Source organism: Coregonus clupeaformis, chromosome 13 (genome assembly GCF_020615455.1).
Source record: "Coregonus clupeaformis isolate EN_2021a chromosome 13, ASM2061545v1, whole genome shotgun sequence".
In the NCBI taxonomy this organism is placed as follows: domain Eukaryota; kingdom Metazoa; phylum Chordata; class Actinopteri; order Salmoniformes; family Salmonidae; genus Coregonus; species Coregonus clupeaformis.
Window position 1 is genome coordinate 27356221 of NC_059204.1, and position 20972 is coordinate 27377192.

A 20972-nucleotide genomic window follows, 5' to 3' on the forward strand; every position below is an offset into this window, starting at 1 on the left:
AGCCATCTGATTCAATGAATGATGGAGCCGAGTTTGCCTTTTTTCCCAAAATGTAATTTAAGGTGCTCCAAAGCTTATTACTATCATTCGTTATATAATTTATCTTTGTTTCATACCATTGTTTATTTAAATTTTTTTATTTAGTTTAGTCACATGATTTCTTACATTTGCAGTACGTTTGCCAATCAGTTTGGCTGCCAGACTTATTTTCCATACCTTTTACCTCATCCATCTCAACCATTACATTTATCCAATTCCTCATCAAGCCAAGGGGATTTAACCGTTTTTACAGTCATTTTCTTAATGGGCTTATTAGTAACTGGAATAAGCAATTTCATAAATGTGTCAAGTGCAGCATCTGGTTGCTCCTCATTACACACCACAGACCAGCAAATATTATTTACATCATCAACATATGAATCACTACTAAACTTATTGTATGAGCTCTTATACACTATATTAGGCCCAGCCTTTGGAACTTTGGTTTCCCTAGATATGGCTACTATATTGTGATCACTACATCCTATGGATTTGGATACTGCTTTAAAGCAAGCATTAGTAAAGATGTGATCAATACATGTTGAAGATTTCATTCCTGTGCTGTTTTAACTACCCTGGTAGGTTGACTGATAACCTGAACCAGGTTGTAGGCACTGGTTACAATTGACGTTTTTTCTTGAGTGGGCAGCTTGATGAGAGCCAGTCAATATTTAAATCACCCAGAAAATATACTTCTCTGTTGATATCACATACATTATCAAGCATTTCACACATATTATCCAGATACTGACTGTTAGCACTTTGTGGTCTATAGCAGCTTCCCACAAGAATGGGCTTGAGGTGAGGCAGATGAACCTGTAGCCATATTACTTCAACAGTATTTAACATGAGATCGTCTCTAAGCTTTACAGGAATGTGGTTCTGAATATAGACCGCAACACCGCCCCGTTGGCATTTCTGTCTTTTCGGTAGATGTTATAACCATGTATCGCTACCACTGTATCAAAGGTATTTTCTAAGTGAGTTTCAGAGATAGTCAGAATATGAATGTCATCTGTTACAGGCAAGTTATTGACTTCATGAACCTTGTTTCTCAGGCTGCATATGTTAATATGGGCTATTTTTAGCACTTTTCTGGGTTGCTTGATTGTTTTTAATGCTTTACTGGGAAGCTTATCAGAAGTAGACTAGCTCATGTTATTTATATTGTAGCTGATAGTGCAGGGTGAGCGGCACACAGTGGTCTTCCTACTAGCATACAATAGCTGTTGATCCTACAGAGGTTTTCAGGCCAATTAGGGGGACATAATTAAGTTACTTACATTGTGTCTGCCAACGCCCCTAGGAACACCTACTCATTCAAGGGTTTTTCTTTATTTTTACTATTTTCTACATTGTAGAATAATAGTGAAGACATCACAACTTTGAAATAACATGTAGTAACCAAAAAAAGTGTTAAACGAATCAAAATATATTTTATATTTGAGATTCTTCAAATAGCCACCCTTTGCCTTGATGACAGCTTTGCACACGCTTGGCATTCTCTCAACCAGAAGGTGTCAAAGTTATCTATAAAAGTGATTCCAACAGAGCTACAGTAATCTTTTAGCCAGATGTGTAATGCCAGTAGCCTGCTGAATCTTTCACACCCGCGGCAAAACGAATGTACTGGACCTGAATTGATTGGCTGTATTTTGGAGTCTTTTAATGCTAAAATCAGTTCTTCAAAATACATTTTCAGATGTTCCGAGCTAGCCCTCCTGATGTCGTTTGACACCACATGGACTACGACAGATAGAACAGTCAGAAGAAGCCTTGTGATGTCCTGTACTCATGCTTCCCCGTAGGGATGGTGCCAGGTTTCCTCCAGACGTGACTCTTGGCATTCAGGCCAAAGAGTTCAATCTTGGTTTCATCAGACCAGAAAATCTAGTTTCTTATGGTCTGAGAGTCTTTAGGTGCCTTTTGGCAAACTCCAAGCGGGCTGTCATGTGCCTTTTACTGAGGAGTGGCTTCCGTCTGGCCACTCTACCATAAAGGCCTGATTGGTGGAGTGCTGCAGAGATGGTTGTCCTTCTGGAAGGTTCTCCCATCTCCACAGAGGAACTCTGGAGCTCTGTCAGAGTGACCATTGGGTTCATGGTCACCTCCCTGAACAAGGCCCTTCTCCCCCAATTGCTCAGTTTGGCCAGGCGTCTTGTTGGTTCCAAACTTCTTCCATTTAAGAATGATGGAGGCCTCTGTGTTCTTGGGGACCTTCAATGCTGCAGACATTGTTTGGTACCCTTCCCCAGATCTGTGCCTCGACACAATCCTGTCTCGGAGCTCAACGGACAATTCCTTTGACCTCATGGCTTGGTTTTTGCTCTGACATGCACTGTCAACTGTGGGACCTTATATAGACAGGTGTGTGCCTTTCCAAATCATGTCCAATCAATTGAATTGACCACAGGTGGACTCCAATCAAGTTGTAGAAACATCTCAAGGATGATCAATGGAAACAGGATGCACCTGAGCTCAATTTTGAGTCTCATAGCAATGTAATTTACTCCATTTTAGAATAAGGCTGTAACTTAACAAAATGTGGAAAAAGTCAAGGCGTCTGAATACTTTACGAATGCACTGTATACCTGATAACATTAGTTTGCATGGCCTGCATTCTCTTTTTCAGATGTTTTGATAGCCCACTATACCAAGAAGAGCAGGCATAATTAAAATGACACTATATCAAGGTTGAGACAAGGAGTTTTTTTAACTTTGATGTTAAAATATCTAGTGTTACGATATAAACATTTCAATTTGTTCGCCATTTTAGAAATAATTTTAGCAGCAATCAGGTCTCCAGAAAGGAACTGATCTAAGCATACACCAAGATAAGTTACTTGTTTTAGATTCAATCTCCTTGCCTGCACAGTTTTCCTTTATCTTGTCAGCCCTAAGCAATCTACGTTTTGTTCCAAACAAAATCTACTCAGTTTTTCCCAAATGTAGCGACAATTTGTTGTCAGTCAACCAATGATGAAATTCCTTACTCAAGGTCTCCTCTATGTAAACTGTATCCTTCCCTGATACCAGTAGGGCTGAGTCATCAGCATAAAGCAGGAGTTTGCACTTTACTGTATCTGGCATATCATTGATGTATATAGGAAATAAGGGAGGCCCTAAAATGTATCCCTGCAGTACTCCACAGGATATTTCTTTGGCCTCTGACAGAACATCACCAACATGACACGCTTGTGTTCTGTTGGTCAGAAAAGACCTATACCAATTCACTGCTACATCATTTAGACCCATGCATTTCAGTTTCATCAGGAGAATATCATGGTCCAGTGTCAAAGGCTTTCTGCAAGTCTAACATGACCATACCTGTATAGTTCGCCTTCTCACTTTCCTGCTTGATGTGGTCAAAAAGGTGGATAAGGCAAGTATCAGTGGAATGAGCTGTTCTAAAGCCAGATTGGAGTTTATAAAGAAGTTTGTGCTTGAGCAGGTATCCCTCAAGTTGATTAAAAAACGAATCTCTCAACAACTTTGGATAAGGTGCTGAGGATCGACACAGGCCTGTAGTTTCCTACATTTGTTTTACTGCTCTTCTTGTGGAGCGGAACCACCCTGACTGTTTTGAGATCATTGGGAAATGTACCCCTACTAATAGAAAGGTTTACAATATGCGTTATCATTTTAGCAGTGACACAAGCACTATCATTTATTAATCTTGCAGGAAGGTTATCCAGCCCAGTTGCTTTGTTTGTGCTCATTAAGCATAGTAGATTGGAAACGTTGTCCTCTGTTACCATGCACAGCTCCAAAAAATAATTTGTGATACGTTTGCTATGGTAAAAGTTGTTAATGAAAGACTGGCCATAGTGTCCAGGGCAGGTTGGTAACTTCTTGAGGCTAAAGTGATAAAAATGTGTTAAAATAATTTGCAACCTTTGCCTGGTCATAGCATAAAACATCATCAATTTCCAGGTCAATACTACAGGATTTTACCTTCTGGGGAGTTTTTGAGCCAATGTTCCACAGTTTACGAGGCTGATGTAAGTTGTCATTAACAGCGTCTATGTAATGTTGGGATTTGGCCTTATCCATTTTGTATTTTGCCTGGTTTCTACAGTTAATATAAGCATCATAATCTTGTTGTAGATTTGTCCTTTTGAATTTGGCCAGGTAGCAATCCCTTTTCCTCATGAGTTCTAAGATCTCGGAAGTGATCCATTTCCTTGACCGCAATTTGATTCGAATTTGTGTCATCGGAGCTAGGGCTGTGGCAGTCATGAAATTTCGTCAGCAGGTGATTGTCAAGCAAATAACTGTCGGTCTCACGGTAATTGACCGTTAATTAACATAAACACATTCAACATCTCCTGGCTTCCACACACAGCCTACAAGCCACTGATGCAGACCTTTAAAACATCTACATTTTAGAAAGTCGAATAAATCCATGTAATATAGCCTACACCTTCACAATAAATCCATTATTTATTTTAGACAGGTCTAAAGAAGCATGATAGAAGAACAGAATAGCATACTCTGAGTTGTCCTTATGTTAGGTCCTGATGTGGCTATGCCAAATGGCTGTGGGCTACACTAGTACATTTAGCAGACAAGATTTGCTTAGAATTCCGTGGCATTATTTTAAATTATTTTATAGTATGAAGAATACAATTGAACAAAGTTGAATAAAATATAAATATTTTGGGGATAGTTGTTTAGCTTGCTTTGTGGTGTTTGGGCCAGGACAGGGGTGTACATCGCCACAGAGTAGCAGACTGAAAGTAACAAGCAGCTTGTTGGGGTTGACACCAGTCTCAGCTGCGCTGCAGCGTTTCCTGTGTACATTCCCCTCGCGGCTCAGCTGTTCCCATAGGAAAGGTGATATCAGGTGCCGGTAAAGTTGTTCATGGCTGAAGTTCACACTATGAAAGCGAAGATTTCCATCCACGACATTCGGTGTAGGTGTAACGGGAGTTTGGGATAATCTCCATATTTGAATTGTAGAATAAAATCAGAAACGCCAAAGCAAAGCTTCTGCCTAGAGCCATAATTCCCTCTTCACTTGCGCTCTCTGTTTGCGATGTAGCCATGTATGCATTGATGAATCAATTATACAATCAATTGGACTTTATTTTTACCAATCTAACTTCATAACATAATAGTAATAATTTATTTGAATGGTAAATCTGTATTGATAAACTGGGTAAATCAAGATGTAGCCTAGCCTATCCACCATACAGATGAATGCATATCCAATAGGAGTGTGTGCATGCATTGAGTTATTGAGCTTGTTTTGGCTGATTTCACGGGGATACAGATGACAAACAATCTGTTTCTCTTTCATGTGGGACTTATTTTATTGTACTGATCAACAACATTAGCATAGAAAGCTTATTTTATAAAAGTATGCGCTGTCTCTTTAACCAGTAATGTCATTCAGGAGGCAAGAGGGGTGCGACCTGTCAGAGCCCTATTCACAAATACTGACTGTTCGTTGAGGAAATAGATAACCTTTGGCTGATGGAACGATGTGACAGAGAGACAGATTAAGTGAATGAATAAAGTTTTTGGTTGCAATCAGCTGTGAAATCAGCATATTTTGCATTATGGTTTGCATACAGTGAGGGAAAAAAGTATTTGATCCCCTGCTGATTTTGTATGTTTGCCCACTGACAAAGAAATTATCAGTCTATAATTTTAATGGTAGGTTTATTTAAACAGAATAACAACAACAAAATCCAGAAAAACGCATGTCAAAAATGTTATAAATTGATTTGCATTTTAATGAGGGGAAATAAGTATTTGACCCCCTCTCAATCAGAAAGATTTCTGGCTCCCAGGTGTCTTTTATACAGGTAACGAGCTGAGATTAGGAGCACACTGTTAAAGGGACTGCTCCTAATCTCAGCTTGTTACCTGTATAAAAGACACCTGTCCACAGAAGCAATCAATCAATCAGATTCCAAACTCTCCACCATGGCCAAGACCAAAGAGCTCTCCAAGGATGTCAGGGACAAGATTGTAGACCTACACAAGGCTGGAATGGGCTACAAGACCATCGCCAAGCAGCTTGGTGAGAAGGTGACAACAGTTGGTGCGATTATTCGCGAATGGAAGAAACACAAAATAACTGTCAATCTCCCTCGGCCTGGGGCTCCATGCAAGATCTCACCTCGTGGAGTTGCAATGATCATGAGAACGGTGAGGAATCAGCCCAGAACTACACGGGAGGATCTGGTCAATGATCTCAAGGCAGCTGGGACCATAGCCACCAAGAAAACAATTGGTAACACACTACGCCGTGAAGGATGAAATCCTGCAGCGCCTGTAAGGTCCCCCTGCTCAAGAAAGCACATATACAGCACAGGCCCGTCTGAAGTTTGCCAATGAACATCTGAATGATTCAGAGGAGAACTGGGTGAAAGTGTTGTGGTCAGATGAGACCAAAATCGAGCTCTTTGGCATCAACTCAATTCGCCGTGTTTGGAGAAGGAGGAATGCTGCCTATGACCCCAAGAACACCACCCCCACCGTCAAACATGGAGGTGTAAACATTATGCTTTGGGAGTGTTTTTCTGCTAAGGGGACAGGACAACTTCACCGCATCAAAGGGGCGATGGACGGGGCCATGTACCGTCAAATCTTGGGTGAGAACCTCCTTCCCTCAGCCAGGGCATTGAAAATGGGTCGTGGATGGGTATTCCGCATGACAATGACCCAAAACACACGGTCAAGGCAACAAAGGATTGGCTCAAGAAGAAGTACATTAAGGTCCTGGAGTGGCCTAGCCAGTCTCCAGACCTTAATTCCATAGAAAATCTGTGGAGGGAGCTGAAGGTTTGAGTTGCCAAACGTCAGCCTCGAAACCTTAATGACTTGGAGAAGATCTGCAAAGAGGAGTGGGACAAATCCCTCCTGAGATGTGTGCAAACCTGGTGGCCAACTACAAGAAACGTCTGACCTCTGTGATTGCCAACAAGGGTTTTGCCACCAAGTACTAAGTCATGTTTTGCAGAGGGGTCAAATACTTATTTCCCTCATTAAAATGCAAATCAATTTATAACATTTTTGACATGCGTTTTTCTGGATTCTTTTGTTGTTATTCTGTCTCTCACTGTTCAAATAAACCTACCATTAAAATTATAGACTGATCATGTCTTTGTCAGTGGGCAAACGTACAAAATCAGCAGGGGATCAAATACTTTTTTCCCTCACTGTATTATCACAAACAAAGTACTAGGGTAGTGAATTGATGTTCGCTTCAGCTGTAAGCTAGCAAGGAAAGTTAAACTACAAAGCTGGAAGCTACCGGCGGTATCATGTTGCATTGGTAAGTGTTCTCATCTGTATGGACATTGTTTTGTAAACAGTAATAACAGTTTCGACATTTTTACATGCCGTGTTACATTATTCAACTGTGTTAACTTCTGTGCTGCATGAGTGGGGAGCTAACATGATGCATCCCAGACTCCCAGTGCAGGCTAGCAATGAGTAAGTGGAGCAGGCACAGTGTGCGTCTTGCGCTATAAGGGGACATCGGCTGCGCTGATAGAGTTGATATGTGAGACACATTTTGACAGAAGTATATGATATGACGTCTTTTCACAGTGTTGTAGGAACAAAGTTAAATATGTTAGAGTCTGAATGCTAAGGATTCTAGTATGTCGAGGGAGCTTACTCGTGTTTATCTTAGAATGATTGATAGATGGAATATACTGACTTGGGTACAAGGTGATACCATCAGAGTGGGGAGTGCCAACTGATGGTTACCAGAAGTTGTTGAAGAAATGATTGAAGGGCTATATAAACTGAAAGGTTTTCTTTGTTGAGGAGTTCGGATGACAAGAGGTAAAGCATGTGCCGTTTGTTATACGAACCCGGTACCATATCTATTAAATACATATTGTATCAACTCTCCATCTAAGTGTTAAATATTTTCGTGCATCCTGAATTACTTGATACCAGATAAACTCATCATATCAGTATAGAAAGTAATACAAATGTGAGTACCGAACCGTTTTTATGTTCTAGTATCGAAAAAGTACAGAAGTTTCGGTATACCGTGCAACACTAGCAGAATGCATGAAAAACTAACTCTAAAACTTCAATTTGTTCTCTCCACTGTCAAGAGGGGGGAAGCTCAAATGTGTTTGCTCACAAATGTCGCTTAGGGCTAGGGGTGTGAACATATTTTTTCTTTACGAAATTGGGATCTTTCCCTCTCTCCCCTCCCAGAGGACCTGAGCCCTAGGACCATGACTCAGGACTACCTAGCCTGAAGACTCTTGGCTGTCCCTGTCCCCAGTCCACCTGGTCGTGCTGCTCAACCAGTTTCTGCTGTTTTGCCTGTGGCTATGGAACCCTGGCCTGTTCACTGGACATGCTGTTTTCGACCCTCTCTCTCTCTCCCTCCCTCTCTACCGCACCTGCTGTCGCGACCTCTGAATGCTCAGCTATGAAAAGCCAACTGAAATTTACTCCTGAGGTGCTGACCTGTTGCACCCTCTACAACCACTGATTATTATTTGACCCTGCTGGTCATCTATGAACGTTTGAACATCTTGAAGAACGATCTGTACTTAATGGCCATGTACTCTTATAATCTCCAACCGGCACAGCCAGAAGGACTGGCCACCCCTTAGAGCTTGTTCCTCTCTAGGTTTCTTCCTAGGTTCCTGCGTTTCTAGGGAGTTTTTCCCTAACCACCATGCTTTTACATCTGCATTGCTTGCTCTATGGGGATTTTAGGCTGGGTTTCTGTATAAGCACTTTGTGACATCTGCTGATATAAAAAGGGCTTTATAAATCAATTTGATTGAAATTTGATTGATTAACTTTAAGAAAGATTTTTCGTAGATGCAGAAAGTAAACCGCATAGTGGGTCAATTTCCGCAACAACTAAGAGCTTTGAAGCGTGACGCTCAACTTCTCTGCTGTTTTGATTCCCTGGCTACCAAGCTGTGAACAGTGTGAAGCAAACCCGTGCACATGCACAGATACTGTGTGTGACTGTGTGAGAGCGAAGTGTCGCATCTCGCTCATCTCAATATCCTAGCCTATTCATTGATGATAGGCCCTGCTTTACTGAAGTTGCAAGACATTGCAAGCCAAGAAATTGCGAAATACAGCATTCCATTGCGAGATATACAGTGGGGAAAAAAAGTATTTAGTCAGCCACCAATTGTGCAAGTTCTCCCACTTAAAAAGATGAGAGAGGCCTGTTATTTTCATCATAGGTACAAGTCAACTATGACAGACAAAATGAGAAAAAAATTTTTTTATGAATTTATTTGCTAATTATGGTGGAAAATAAGTATTTGGTCAATAACAAAAGTTTCTCAATACTTTGTTATATACCCTTTGTTGGCAATGACACAGGTCAAACTTTTCTGTAAGTCTTCACAAGGTTTTCACACACTGTTGCTGGTATTTTGGCCCATTCCTCCATGCAGATCTCCTCTAGAGCAGTGATGTTTTGGGGCTGTCGCTGGGTAACACAGACTTTCAACTCCCTCCAAAGATTTTCTATGGGGTTGAGATCTGGAGACTGGCTAGGCCACTCCAGGACCTTGAAATGCTTCTTACGAAGCCACTCCTTCGTTGCCCGGGCGGTGTGTTTGGGATCATTGTCATGCTGAAAGACCCAGCCACGTTTCATCTTCAATGCCCTTGCTGATGGAAGGAGGTTTTCACTCAAAATCTCACGATACATGGCCCCATTCATTCTTTCCTTTACACGGATCAGTCGTCCTGGTACCTTTGCAGAAAAACAGCCCCAAAGCATGATGTTTCCACCCCCATGCTTCACAGTAGGTATGGTGTTCTTTGGATGCAACTCAGCATTCTTTGTCCTCCAAACAAGACGAGTTGAGTTTTTACCAAAAAATTATATTTTGGTTTCATCTGACCATATGACATTCTCTCAATCCTCTTCTGGATCATCCAAATGCACTCTAGCAAACTTCAGACGGGCCTGGACATGTACTGGCTTAAGCAGGGGGACACGTCTGGCACTGCAGGATTTGAGTCCCTGGCGGCGTAGTGTGTTACTGATGGTAGGCTTTGTTACTTTGGTCCCAGCTCTCTGCAGGTCATTCACTAGGTCCCCCCGTGTGGTTCTGGGATTTTTGCTCACCGTTCTTGTGATCATTTTGACCCCACGGGGTGAGATCTTGCGTGGAGCCCCAGATCGAGGGAGATTATCAGTGGTCTTGTATGTCTTCCATTTCCTAATAATTGCTCCCACAGTTGATTTCTTCAAACCAAGCTGCTTACCTATTGCAGATTCAGTCTTCCCAGCCTGGTGCAGGTCTACAATTTTGTTTCTGGTGTCCTTTGACAGCTCTTTGGTCTTGGCCATAGTGGAGTTTGGAGTGTGACTGTTTGAGGTTGTGGACAGGTGTCTTTTATACTGATAACAAGTTCAAACAGGTGCCATTAATACAGGTAACGAGTGGAGGACAGAGGAGCCTCTTAAAGAAGAAGTTACAGGTCTGTGAGAGCCAGAAATCTTGCTTGTTTGTAGGTGACCAAATACTTATTTTCCACCATAATTTGCAAATAAATTCATAAAAAATCCTACAAAGTGATTTTCTGGAGAAAAAAATTCTCAATTTGTCTGTCATAGTTGACGTGTACCTATGATGAAAATTACAGGCCTCTCTCATCTTTTTAAGTGGGAGAACTTGCACAATTGGTGGCTGACTAAATACTTTTTTCCCCCACTGTAGCTATTGATTGCCAATAGATTGGCCTAGTGCATGGTTCTGACTGTATGCCTGGTGGCCGACCTGCCCATACTGTGCCCCTCCCCTCTCTCTTCAGCCCCCGCTAGCGCACTATGAAAGATGCAAGTGTTTGTGTTCTCGGAAGTACGGCAACTAATTAGTCTCCTCCAGTGCTTACCTTGGACTGAAATAGGTGCAGGTGCTCATTTTGTGCGCCGGTACTGTTTACATTTAGATGCAGGTGCTCCACAATACTTTTGGGCTAAGATTAAATAAATAAGAGGAACGTGAGCTAAAGCAGTAGAAAATGTGAGGTACCAGTACTCAGCTCCGATGAGCTCCTGCTCAAGTCAAGCACTGGTCTCTTCCGTTCCAAAAATACTGAATCTTAGGAGTCGATTCCTAGCGGACTGGAATCTTGACACTAAGAAATGGGAGTCAACACCTGGAGTCGAGGAATCAATTATTTTGGAGTCGACTCTCCACTACTATGTCATCGTCGTTAACCGTCTGAAAAATGGCAGAGAAAGGCAAGCGACAGTAGTGAAGTCCTGTATGGCAATACTTTGACAAGATAAATGAGAAGGAAATACAAACTTTGTGAGGTGGATTTGAGGTACAGTAATGGTAGTACAGGTGCAATGCTTAACCATCTGAAAGGGATGCACCGTGAGACCCAAACCGTTGCTGGCAGCAGCACAGCTGCATTGTGAATTCACATGGAATTGTATCAAAAGATTGAAAGCCTTTTAATCGAAAACAGATTTTTTTAAATGTCAGTTTAAAAGTTAATCATTTTTTTCTATTTGTCACATCTCTACTCCGGGTCCCCAAAAGACTAGGGCCGGCTCTGACTGCATATGTGGGTATGGGTGTGGGTATGCAGACCCGTGAGCCAATGCTGCCCCTCATGATGAGTTCTGATTTTTGGTGCCCCCCCATTACGTTGCCCATTCCTGCTTTAGTGTATGCATTCAAAACAGTTGTGTTTTTTTTTGCACACTATGCAGAGTGCTTTCCTCTTGTTACAAAATAGTCACTCACAGTGTCCAGCACGCTGTCTCCCTCCAGCTGACCATCTTCATTAATGTTCCCGAAGAGGAAGCCAGTGAGAGAGAAGGGGCGGTCTTGGTCTTCATCACTGTCTGAGTCCGACATCCTGAGAGAGAAATGTACTTTTCAATTATTCATATCAATCTGAGATTCGTCGATTCTCTCTTACATTGTTTATTTAGTCCTTACTTGTCAGGAGAGATGGAAAACAGTTAAAGGGGGTGGCAATGACATCCATGCATGCATGATCACAACAAATGGGACGGAATGACAGACAGGAGTTGTATGCATGCAACAAAAAAAAGGTCTGTTGAGGGTTTAATCTTACCTTGCGCTACTTTTACTTTACTCAGTTAGGAAGACCAGTTGGCCTCGGGTTGAGGGCAGCTTGATAATATCCTCGGACCCAAACTGCAGCTAGCGTAGCAAGCTAACGTTAGCCATAACACCCTATGCGATGTCCTTTCACTACGCCATTATCAACACGCGGGAAAATGGTGAGAACACTTGCACGTAGTCTAAAGTAATTCACAGAACCGTTATTTCGAAAGAAAATGTAATGGTTTCATTTGTTTTTAAATGTAGTCAATGCAGACAACACCAACCAACACTGGTGAGATTGTTCAATGCGCGTGCGTATAATTCATTTCCGCCCCATAAAGGATGGTCCTCCAGCAGTTGTTTTCACCTTGGCGCGTGATTTGTCGCCACCTACAGGATAGTGTATTTCATTATTTTTGTACAGGGCCGTTCAATGCAAGCCACTGACTGTGTGAAAAAAGTGCAGTAGAACACTGACATACGTGATGTGACCAAGACTAGTGTTGTTGTTACCTGATGTAACAAGTTGTTACCTTATGTGACCTGACCTGACTCCTAGCCCTTAAGAAGTAACCAAGCTCACTGGTCTGAGAAAGACAGCAAATATCCTTGGCTTGAGGTGTCACTGCCTTTATGACAGTGTCTTGCAACATTTGTCCTATTGTTCCCACTAAGCATCTGTGTGCCAACCACCAGGGCAAGAGCCCAGTCAGCCATGCCCATCTCACCAAGTAAAGTGACAATGAGATGTTTGTGTACATTTTTTTCATTTAGCAAACACTCTTATCCAGAGTGACTTACAGGAGCACTTAGGGTTAAGTGCCTTGCTCAAGTGCACATCCACATAGTTTTCACCTAGTCAGCTAGGAGATTCGACCAGCAACCTTTCAGTTAATGGCCCAACCTCTTAACCGCTAGGCTACCTGCAGTACAGTGGTGGCGCAGCAAGGGAGGATGTAAGATTGTTCAATGAGAATGCGCTGCAGTTGCTCTCTCTGTCTTTTGTTGTGGGCTTTGAGCAAACTGTAAAACAAAATCACAGACTATATTGAAAATGTCACAGACTATATTGAAAGTGTTATTTTTTTCTTTTTATGGTGACTTCCCCTTGCTGGCTCTGTCAAATTTTTCCAAATGTATTGACAATGTAATACAGAAATCGCCTTTCTAGGGAGTTTTTCCTAGCCACCGTGCTTCTACACCTGCATTACTAGCTGTTTGGGGTTTTAGGCTGGGTTTCTGTACAGCACTTCGAGATATTAGCTGATGTAAGAAGGGCTATATAAAATAAAATTGATTGATTGATTGAAATATGTCATTTACATAAGTATTCACACCCTTGAGTCAATTCTTTGTAGAAGCACCTTTGGCAGCGATTAGAGCTGTGAGTCTTTCTTGGTACGTCTCTAATAGCTTTCCACACCTGGATTGTGCAACATTTGCCCATTTTCCTTTTCAAAATTCTTCAAGCTCTGTCAAATTGGTTGTTGATCATTGCTAGATAACCATTTTCAGGCCATAGATTTTCAAGTAGATTTAAGTCAAAACTGTAATGCGGCCACTCAGGAACATTCACTGCCTTCTTGGTAAGCAACTCTAGATTTGGCCTTGTGTTTTAGGCTATTGTCCTGCTGAAAGGTGAATTAATCTCTGTGTCTGGTGGAAATCAGACTGAACCAGGTTTTCCTCTAGGATTTTGCCTGTGCTTAGCTCCATTCCATTTATTTTTTATCCTGAAAAAACGATTACAAGCATACCCATTACATGATGCAGCCACCACTTTGCTTGAAAATATGGAGAGTGGTACTCAGTAATGTGTTGTATTGGATATGCCCCAAACATAACACTTCGTATTCAGGACAAAAAGTTAATTGCTTTGCCATATGTTTTGCAGTATTACTTTAGTGCCTTGTTTCAACAGGATGCATATTTCTGTACAGGCTTCCTTCTTTTCACTCTGTCAATTAGGTTAGTATTGTGGAGCAACTACAATGTTGTTCATCCATCCTCAGTTTTCTCCTATCACAGCCATTAAACTCTGTAACTGTTTTAAAGTCACCATTGGCCTCATGGTGAAACCCCTGAGGGGTTTCCTTCCTCTCCGGCATCTGAGTTAGGAAGTACGCCTGTATCTTTGTAGTGACTGGGTGTATTGATATACCATCCAAAGTGTCATTAATAACTTCACCATGCTTAAAGGGATATTCAATGTCTGCTTTTTGTGCAATGTAAGCATTTTTATTCATCTACCAATAGGTGCCCTTCTGGTCCTCCCTGGTCTTTGTGGTTGAATCTGTGTTTGAAATTCACTGCTCGACTGAGGGATCTTACAGATAATTGTATGTGTGGGGTACAGAGATGAGGTAGTCATTCAAAAATCATGTTAAACACTATTATTGCACACAGAGTGAGTCTGTGCAATTTATTATTCAACTTATTAAGCAAATCTTTACTCCTGAACTTATTTAGGCTTGTCATAACAAAGGGGTAGAATACTTATTGACTCAAGAGATTTCAACCTTTCATTTTTAATTAATTTGTACACATTTCTAAAGACATAATTCCACTTTGACATTATGGGGTATTGTGTGTAGGCCAGTGACAAAAAAAACTTTCTGAACACACTGTATACAACAGAACAAAGATGAAATACACACAAATGTAAACATTTGCATTTATTTGGTATTTATTGGGTTTGGTTGCAGTTAAAATGACATTAACTCACAAATCAAGTTCCACAGTGCTTGAGTAAAAAACCGCACACTCATTTGAGGCACTTCTATGCTAAGTCATCCCTTTCAGGTAAAATAGATTTTAAAAAGGCCAAACTTGAGTTTTTGGCAGTACCTAATGCTAGAATGTGCCTTTTCATGAAGTCAATCTGTACACTGATAGACAAACAGCAACCAATTCAAACGATGGCTGTGTGCAGCAGGGCAAATCTGGGTAATGCCAAATCTATGGTTTGGGTTCACTGTACCATACAGGACCGAGCATTTCAGTGATTTGTAAGTATGAGAGCAATTTTTTATTTTATTTCTATGCAAGTAGTTTTATTACCAGGTGATGTTTCCTTGATGCAACTGCTCTGACAACACATCAATAGATTGAAGAAATTGGTGCCCACTCTTTTACATTGCCTTTTATTACTAAGCTTATATAATTTTAAGAAAATGTAAGTCGCTCTGGATAAGAGCGTCTGCTAAATGACTAAAATGTAAATGTAAAATGGGTAAACATCTTATCAAAGTAATTCTTTGTAAAGGTAATGCATGTGATTCTTTGTAACTACACATTGACTTCTCATTGTAAAAAAGGATTAAATCAAAAATATATAATCAAGTTGAGTCTTTACACATAAAGGTAAAGACCATGACACTTGTATCTGGAATTAAATGGACTATAAAATGAATGCCAAAATGTCTCTTTTGGATCATAAATACCACAACCAAGCCTCTTTAGTCTGCAGTACAGAATGGCATTGAGCGCCAAAGACATAAGGGAATATGTAGGCCTACTTAAAAAATACAAAACAAAATTGCACTTCTTAATTTAACCTTTATAACCTGTTATACAGGTAACTGCCTAAATAAAGGAAACACCAACATAAAGTGTCTAAATAGGGCGTTGGGCCACCACCTGTCGCCAGAACAGCTTCAATTCAATTCATACAAGTGTCTGGAAATCTATTGGACACCATTCTTCCATGACAAATTCCATAATTTGGTGTTTCGTTGATGGTGGTAGAAAATGCGGTCTCAGGCACCGCTCCAGTATCTCTAATTGGGTTGAGATCTGGTGACTGACACACACACATCCTTTAAATCCCCTCTCCTCCTTTGAGACCCCTCTTTCAAAGTAACAGAGATCTCTTCTTCTAGCCCTGGTAGCCAAAATAATGGGCAACTGGGCATTTTTACACATGACCCAAAGCATGATGGGATGTTTATTGATTAATTAAATCAGGAACCACACCTGTGTGGAAGCGCCTGCTTTCAATATACAGTCGTGGTCAAAGGTTTTGAGAATGACACAAGTATTGGTCTTCACAAAGTTCGCTGCTTCAGTGTTATGAGATATTTTTGTCAGATGTTACTATGGTATACTGAAGTATAATTACAAGCATTCCATAAGTGTCAAAGGCTTTTATTGACAATTACGTTAAGTTTATGCAAAGAGTCAATATTTGCAATGTTGACCCTTCTTTTTCAAGACCTCTGCAATCCACCCTGGCATGCTGTCAATTAACTTCTGGGCCACATCCTGACTGATGGCAGCCCATTCTTGCATAATCAATGCTTGGAGTTTGTCAGAATTTGTGGGTTTTTGTTTATCCACCCGCCTCTTGAGGATCGACCACAAGTTCTCAATGGGATTAAGGTCTGGGGAGTTTCCTGGCCATGGACCCAACATTGAGGTTTTGTTTTTTCTCAAGCCACTTAGTTATCACTTTTGCCTTATGGCAAGGTGCTCCATCATGCTGGAAAAGGCATTGGTCGTCACCAAACTGTTCTTGGATGGTTGGGAGAAGTTGCTCTCGGAGGATGTGTTGGTACCATTCTTTATTCATTAGGCAAAATTGTGAGTGAGCCCACTCCCTTGGCTGAGAAGCAACCCCACACATGAATGGTCTCAGGATGCTTTACTGTTGGCATAATACAGGACTGATGGTAGCGCTCACCTTGTCTTCTCCGGACAAGGTGTTTTCCGGATGCCCCAAACAATCGGAAAGGGGATTCATCAGAGAAAATGACTTTACCCCAGTCCTCAGCAGTCCAATCCCTGTACCTTTTGCAGAATATAAATCTGTCCCTGATGTTTTTCCTGGAGAGAAGTGGCTTCTTTGCTGCCCTTCTTGACACCAGGACATCCTCCAAAAGTATTTGCCTCACTGTGCGTGCAGATGCACTCACATCTGCCTGCTGCCATTCCTGAGCAAGCTCTGCACTGGTGGTGCCCCGATCCCGCAGCTGAATCAACTTTAGGAGACGGTCCTGGCGCTTGCTGGACTTTCTTGGGAGCCCTGACGCCTTCTTCACAACAATTTAACCTCTCTCCTTGAAGTTCTTGATGATCCGATAAATGGTTGATTTAGGTGCAATCTTACTAGCAGCAATATCCTTGCCTGTGAAGCCCTTTTTGTGCAAAGCAATGATGACGGCACATGTTTCCTTGCAGGTAACCATGGTTAACAGAGGAAGAACAATGATTTCAAGCACCACCCTCCTTTCAAAGCTTCCAGTCTGTTATTCTAACTCAATCAGCATGACAGAGTGATCTCCAGCCTTGTCCTCGTCAACACTCTCACCTGTGTTAACGAGAGAATCACTGACATGATGGCAGCTGGTCCTTTTGTGGCAGGGCTGAAATGCAGTAGAAATGTTTTTTGGGGGGGATTAAGTTCATTTTCATGGCAAAGAGGGACTTTGCAATTAATTGCAATTCATCTGATCACTCTTCATGACATTCTGGAGTATATGCAAATTGCCATCATCAAAACTGAGGCAGTAGACTTCGTGAAAATTAGTATTTGTGTCATTCTCAAAACTTTTGACCCCGACTGTACTTTTACTCCTCATTTACTCAAGTGTTTCCTTTATTTTGGCAATTAGATGTACATGTCATAGCAGGTTACCTGTTTAAAAAAACTATTACATTCCACCAGAACCCATCTGTTATCAGTCAGTGTTGGGGGGGAATTCATTCCATCTGTTTCAGAAGGCAAAGATTTCCACACAGAGGAAGTGCAACTTTACTTCTCAAGTGCTACAGACTCTGCAGGTTTCCACCACATGTATTGTTCAGTCAGCATATTTACTATGAATTATACCTAAAATGCAATACTTCAAATTCAATTCAGTGCTGCTGTCAGATGGGAAAAACCAGCTGACCCTGTGGCCCTTAAGTACAGAAGCTGCACATCAACTCATTACAGGTCCCATATGACATCACAAAGGGACGAGGCAAACGACAGAACCATTCATACCAATAATACCACCAGGCACTGAAAACAATCCTGCTAGAGTGGTTTGGGTAAACATGTAGGCCCATACCTTCCACTCTCCAACTAGCATGCCCATGCAACATAAGTAACTGTTAGGATTGCAGCTCCTGTTGCAGTATTATACATACATACTTGCCATTACACTTAGATAAGTTAACAGTTAGCCATGAATGAGCAGCATTACTGCTGATATGTGGTACCTTCAACACATGTACGTACCTCAATGAGGGCAGTAACGCTAAACGGTACAGGATTTTTTTTATGACATCCTAATGTGTAGCATTATTCAGCACAGATGTCAGTTACAATAGAACATAAAATACATTCTACTTGTGGTTTCTGTTTGACTTCAGACAAAAAATAAAGATTATTACTCATAAGCAGGTCAATTGACTGAGAAGTTAGACTTTTTGGGGAGGGGGTTGGGGAGGGGGGGGTCTCAGTGATCACTCATCAAATTATTGCTTCCTGACTTGTCCCACCAGCGATACAAATATAAGATTAATCTTTAGGACATCTGTTTACTTAGCAGACACCCAAATCTGTATTCACTCTGACACAATCAGGACTTTGTTTTGACAATAAAGCATTGTGTGGAATGGCAAGCTCATGGTTTTACAGAGTAAGCGAGAGAAGGAGTGCAAGTAAGTGAAAGAGCAATAGGAGACAGACTGTCACCCTGAACACAGGCACACTGATTAGAACAGTGTCATACATACACCCTTGCTTGTCTCATTCCAGCAAGGCTAGTTCGGTAGATATCCTGCGACCCTGGCTTATGAACCATGTTAGAGGCAAACCGTCTCTCTTATTGACAACCCTATTGCAATAAGAGCAAAGGTGTGGGACACTACAACTATTACTGTAATGGCACAGAGGGATGAACATAATGTTTAACAGTGGCTACTGATTGACACACACAACATTCCTATGAATCACATCAGATGAAAACAAGGCCAAGGTTAACAGAAAAGGTCCAACACATTACAAGACTGGCCTGATGAAGGAGAAAAGCAAAGAGGGGTCAAATCATGTGTAATCTTCTTAAACATGCAGCTGGTGAGGACACAAGGCAGCAAGTGGCTGAGAAGGCACCATTGAAATCCCTTAGCATCTTCGCTGTGGTTTTGATTTCAGAGATACAAAAAATCCATAGGAAGGTTGGTGGCATCAATTAAAACCACATCTTAGTGGAGAGGACCTCTTGACAAACAATCAATTAATATAGAAGCCAGGCAAAGCCAACAGTGGTGAGGGTTAGAACGTGGAAGGCCTATTGGGAGCCAAAATGGCAGCACCAATCGTGTGAGTCTCTTCCCCCAGTCCCCCTACAGTCTAGGCACATAGTTATAACAGAACACACTTCTTGCCATTTTTCTTGGTAACGGGGTAGAGCACAGCTCGCACGGCCTCTTCAAACACCTCCCTCACACCGTCTTGCATCAGAGCTGAGCACTCCAGGTATTTGACAGCGCCGATCTGCTTGGCTAAGGCGTTGCCCTGCTGTTGGTTTGTGGGGGCCAGGCCGTGCTCCTTCAACTTCTTCACCGCCTCTGCATCTCCACGCAGATCCTTCTTGGTGCCCACCAGCAGCACTGGAACTCCGGGGCAGTGATGGGATACCTCTGGGTGCCACTTATGTCGTACATTGGCATGAGAGGAGGGGCTGCCGATGGAGAAGCAGATGATGAAGACGTTGGTCTGGGGGTAGGAGAGCGTGCGCAGGCGGTCGTACTCCTCCTGGCCTGCCGTGTCCCACAGGTTGAGGCTGATGGCGCGGCCGTCCACACTTATCTGGGCACTGTAGTTGTCGAATACGGTGGGGATGTACTCCTCTGGGAAGGCGTTTGTCGTGTAGGAGATGAGAAGACAAGTCTTACCAACAGCACCGTCGCCCACCACCACACACTTTATGGTCTGCATGCTTCCCACATCCACACTGGCGACTAGGGTGCCTGAAACACGGGGCAATGAGAGAGATAGTCAGGAAAGGGGAGAAATATGACCATGAAATGCTGATCATAAATTGTTCAAAGTAGACAGATTGAGTAGTCAGTGATTTCAGAGGATAACACACATGAACGTGTTTTGCAACACTTATTTTCAATTTGGTCCTTGATAGACAGAGGCAGACAGTGCTTACCAATACACAAGTCAAAACATATAACAACATTATAAATAATTTAGCTAACGTGAAATGCATTACGCAAACTGATAGCAAAACATTAGCTCGCAACTTCTGCTAAGTTAGCTAACTGACTTATTTAGCTCGTTAACAGCTAGCTAACTTTATTTATCGTTAACTAGAAGAAAGTTGCACTAACTAGTTACTTGGCTAAGTACACAAACATACTAGTATAATTGAATGAAAATAAAACGTGTGTGTACATGCAGTACAGCCCAGGGTTTTAGTTAGCTAGTTATCCGCCAGGAAAACGGCGATTGCTAACGCTAGTTGGCTCAAAGTTCTATCTAGTTAGCCACTTAGCACGCGCTTGTGTTTCCGTAGCTAGCTTTGAACTTTAGCTAGCTAGGGTTAGCGCAAGCTAGCCATAGCTACAAGCTAACGTCAATTTAGGTTGTAAAATTGGCCGAGAACACGAATACCTTCTTGGAAATAATCTTTAACCGGGTTCAATTAAGAAAACAACTCACAGTGAAATTAGTATGGATGTTGAAATGTCCCATTGGCTAACTGAGCTGAAAGTCAGGTTATCTTGATAAATTGCCCCACCGCTTCTTGACTCGCACTCGCGCCCTCCTCCTCCTCCTCCTCCTTCTCCGTCTCCTTCTCCTTCTTCTTCGTGTGGTTTTCCGGCAGGCGAGACGCTTCGTTGCGTATTGCTGCATTTCACAGTTCGGAAAGTGCA

General features: G+C 41.9%; 2 protein-coding genes across 7 annotated transcripts in view; both read right to left on the reverse strand.

The window, feature by feature from the left end:
* Positions 1-12401, reverse strand: part of LOC121580001 (transcription initiation factor TFIID subunit 1-like) — a 51321-nt gene extending 38920 nt beyond the window's left edge. For all 6 annotated transcript variants that reach the window (XM_045224322.1, XM_045224319.1, XM_045224318.1 and 3 more), the window contains exons 1-2: positions 12106-12401; positions 11769-11883 (exon numbers count right to left, since the gene is read on the reverse strand). In XM_045224322.1, coding sequence (XP_045080257.1) covers positions 11769-11882 — 114 coding nt within the window. In that variant the 5' untranslated portion in view covers position 11883; positions 12106-12401. The remainder of the gene's footprint in view (positions 1-11768; positions 11884-12105) is intronic.
* A 5275-nt stretch (positions 12402-17676) lies between these two features.
* Positions 17677-20897, reverse strand: LOC121580000 (rho-related GTP-binding protein RhoG-like). The gene is made up of 2 exons (XM_041895067.2): positions 20758-20897; positions 17677-20057 (listed from the first exon to the last, which is right to left on the reverse strand). The coding sequence occupies exon 2, from the start codon at positions 20023-20025 to the stop codon at positions 19450-19452; it is 576 nt and encodes a 191-aa protein (XP_041751001.1). The 5' UTR covers positions 20026-20057; positions 20758-20897; the 3' UTR covers positions 17677-19449.
* Between the last annotated feature and the right edge of the window lie 75 nt (positions 20898-20972).

Excerpts from the sequence above, each read along its gene's own strand:
- LOC121580000 (XM_041895067.2), bottom strand. The coding sequence starts at position 20,025 with ATGCAGACCATAAAGTGTGTGGTGGTGGGCGACGGTGCTGTTGGTAAG.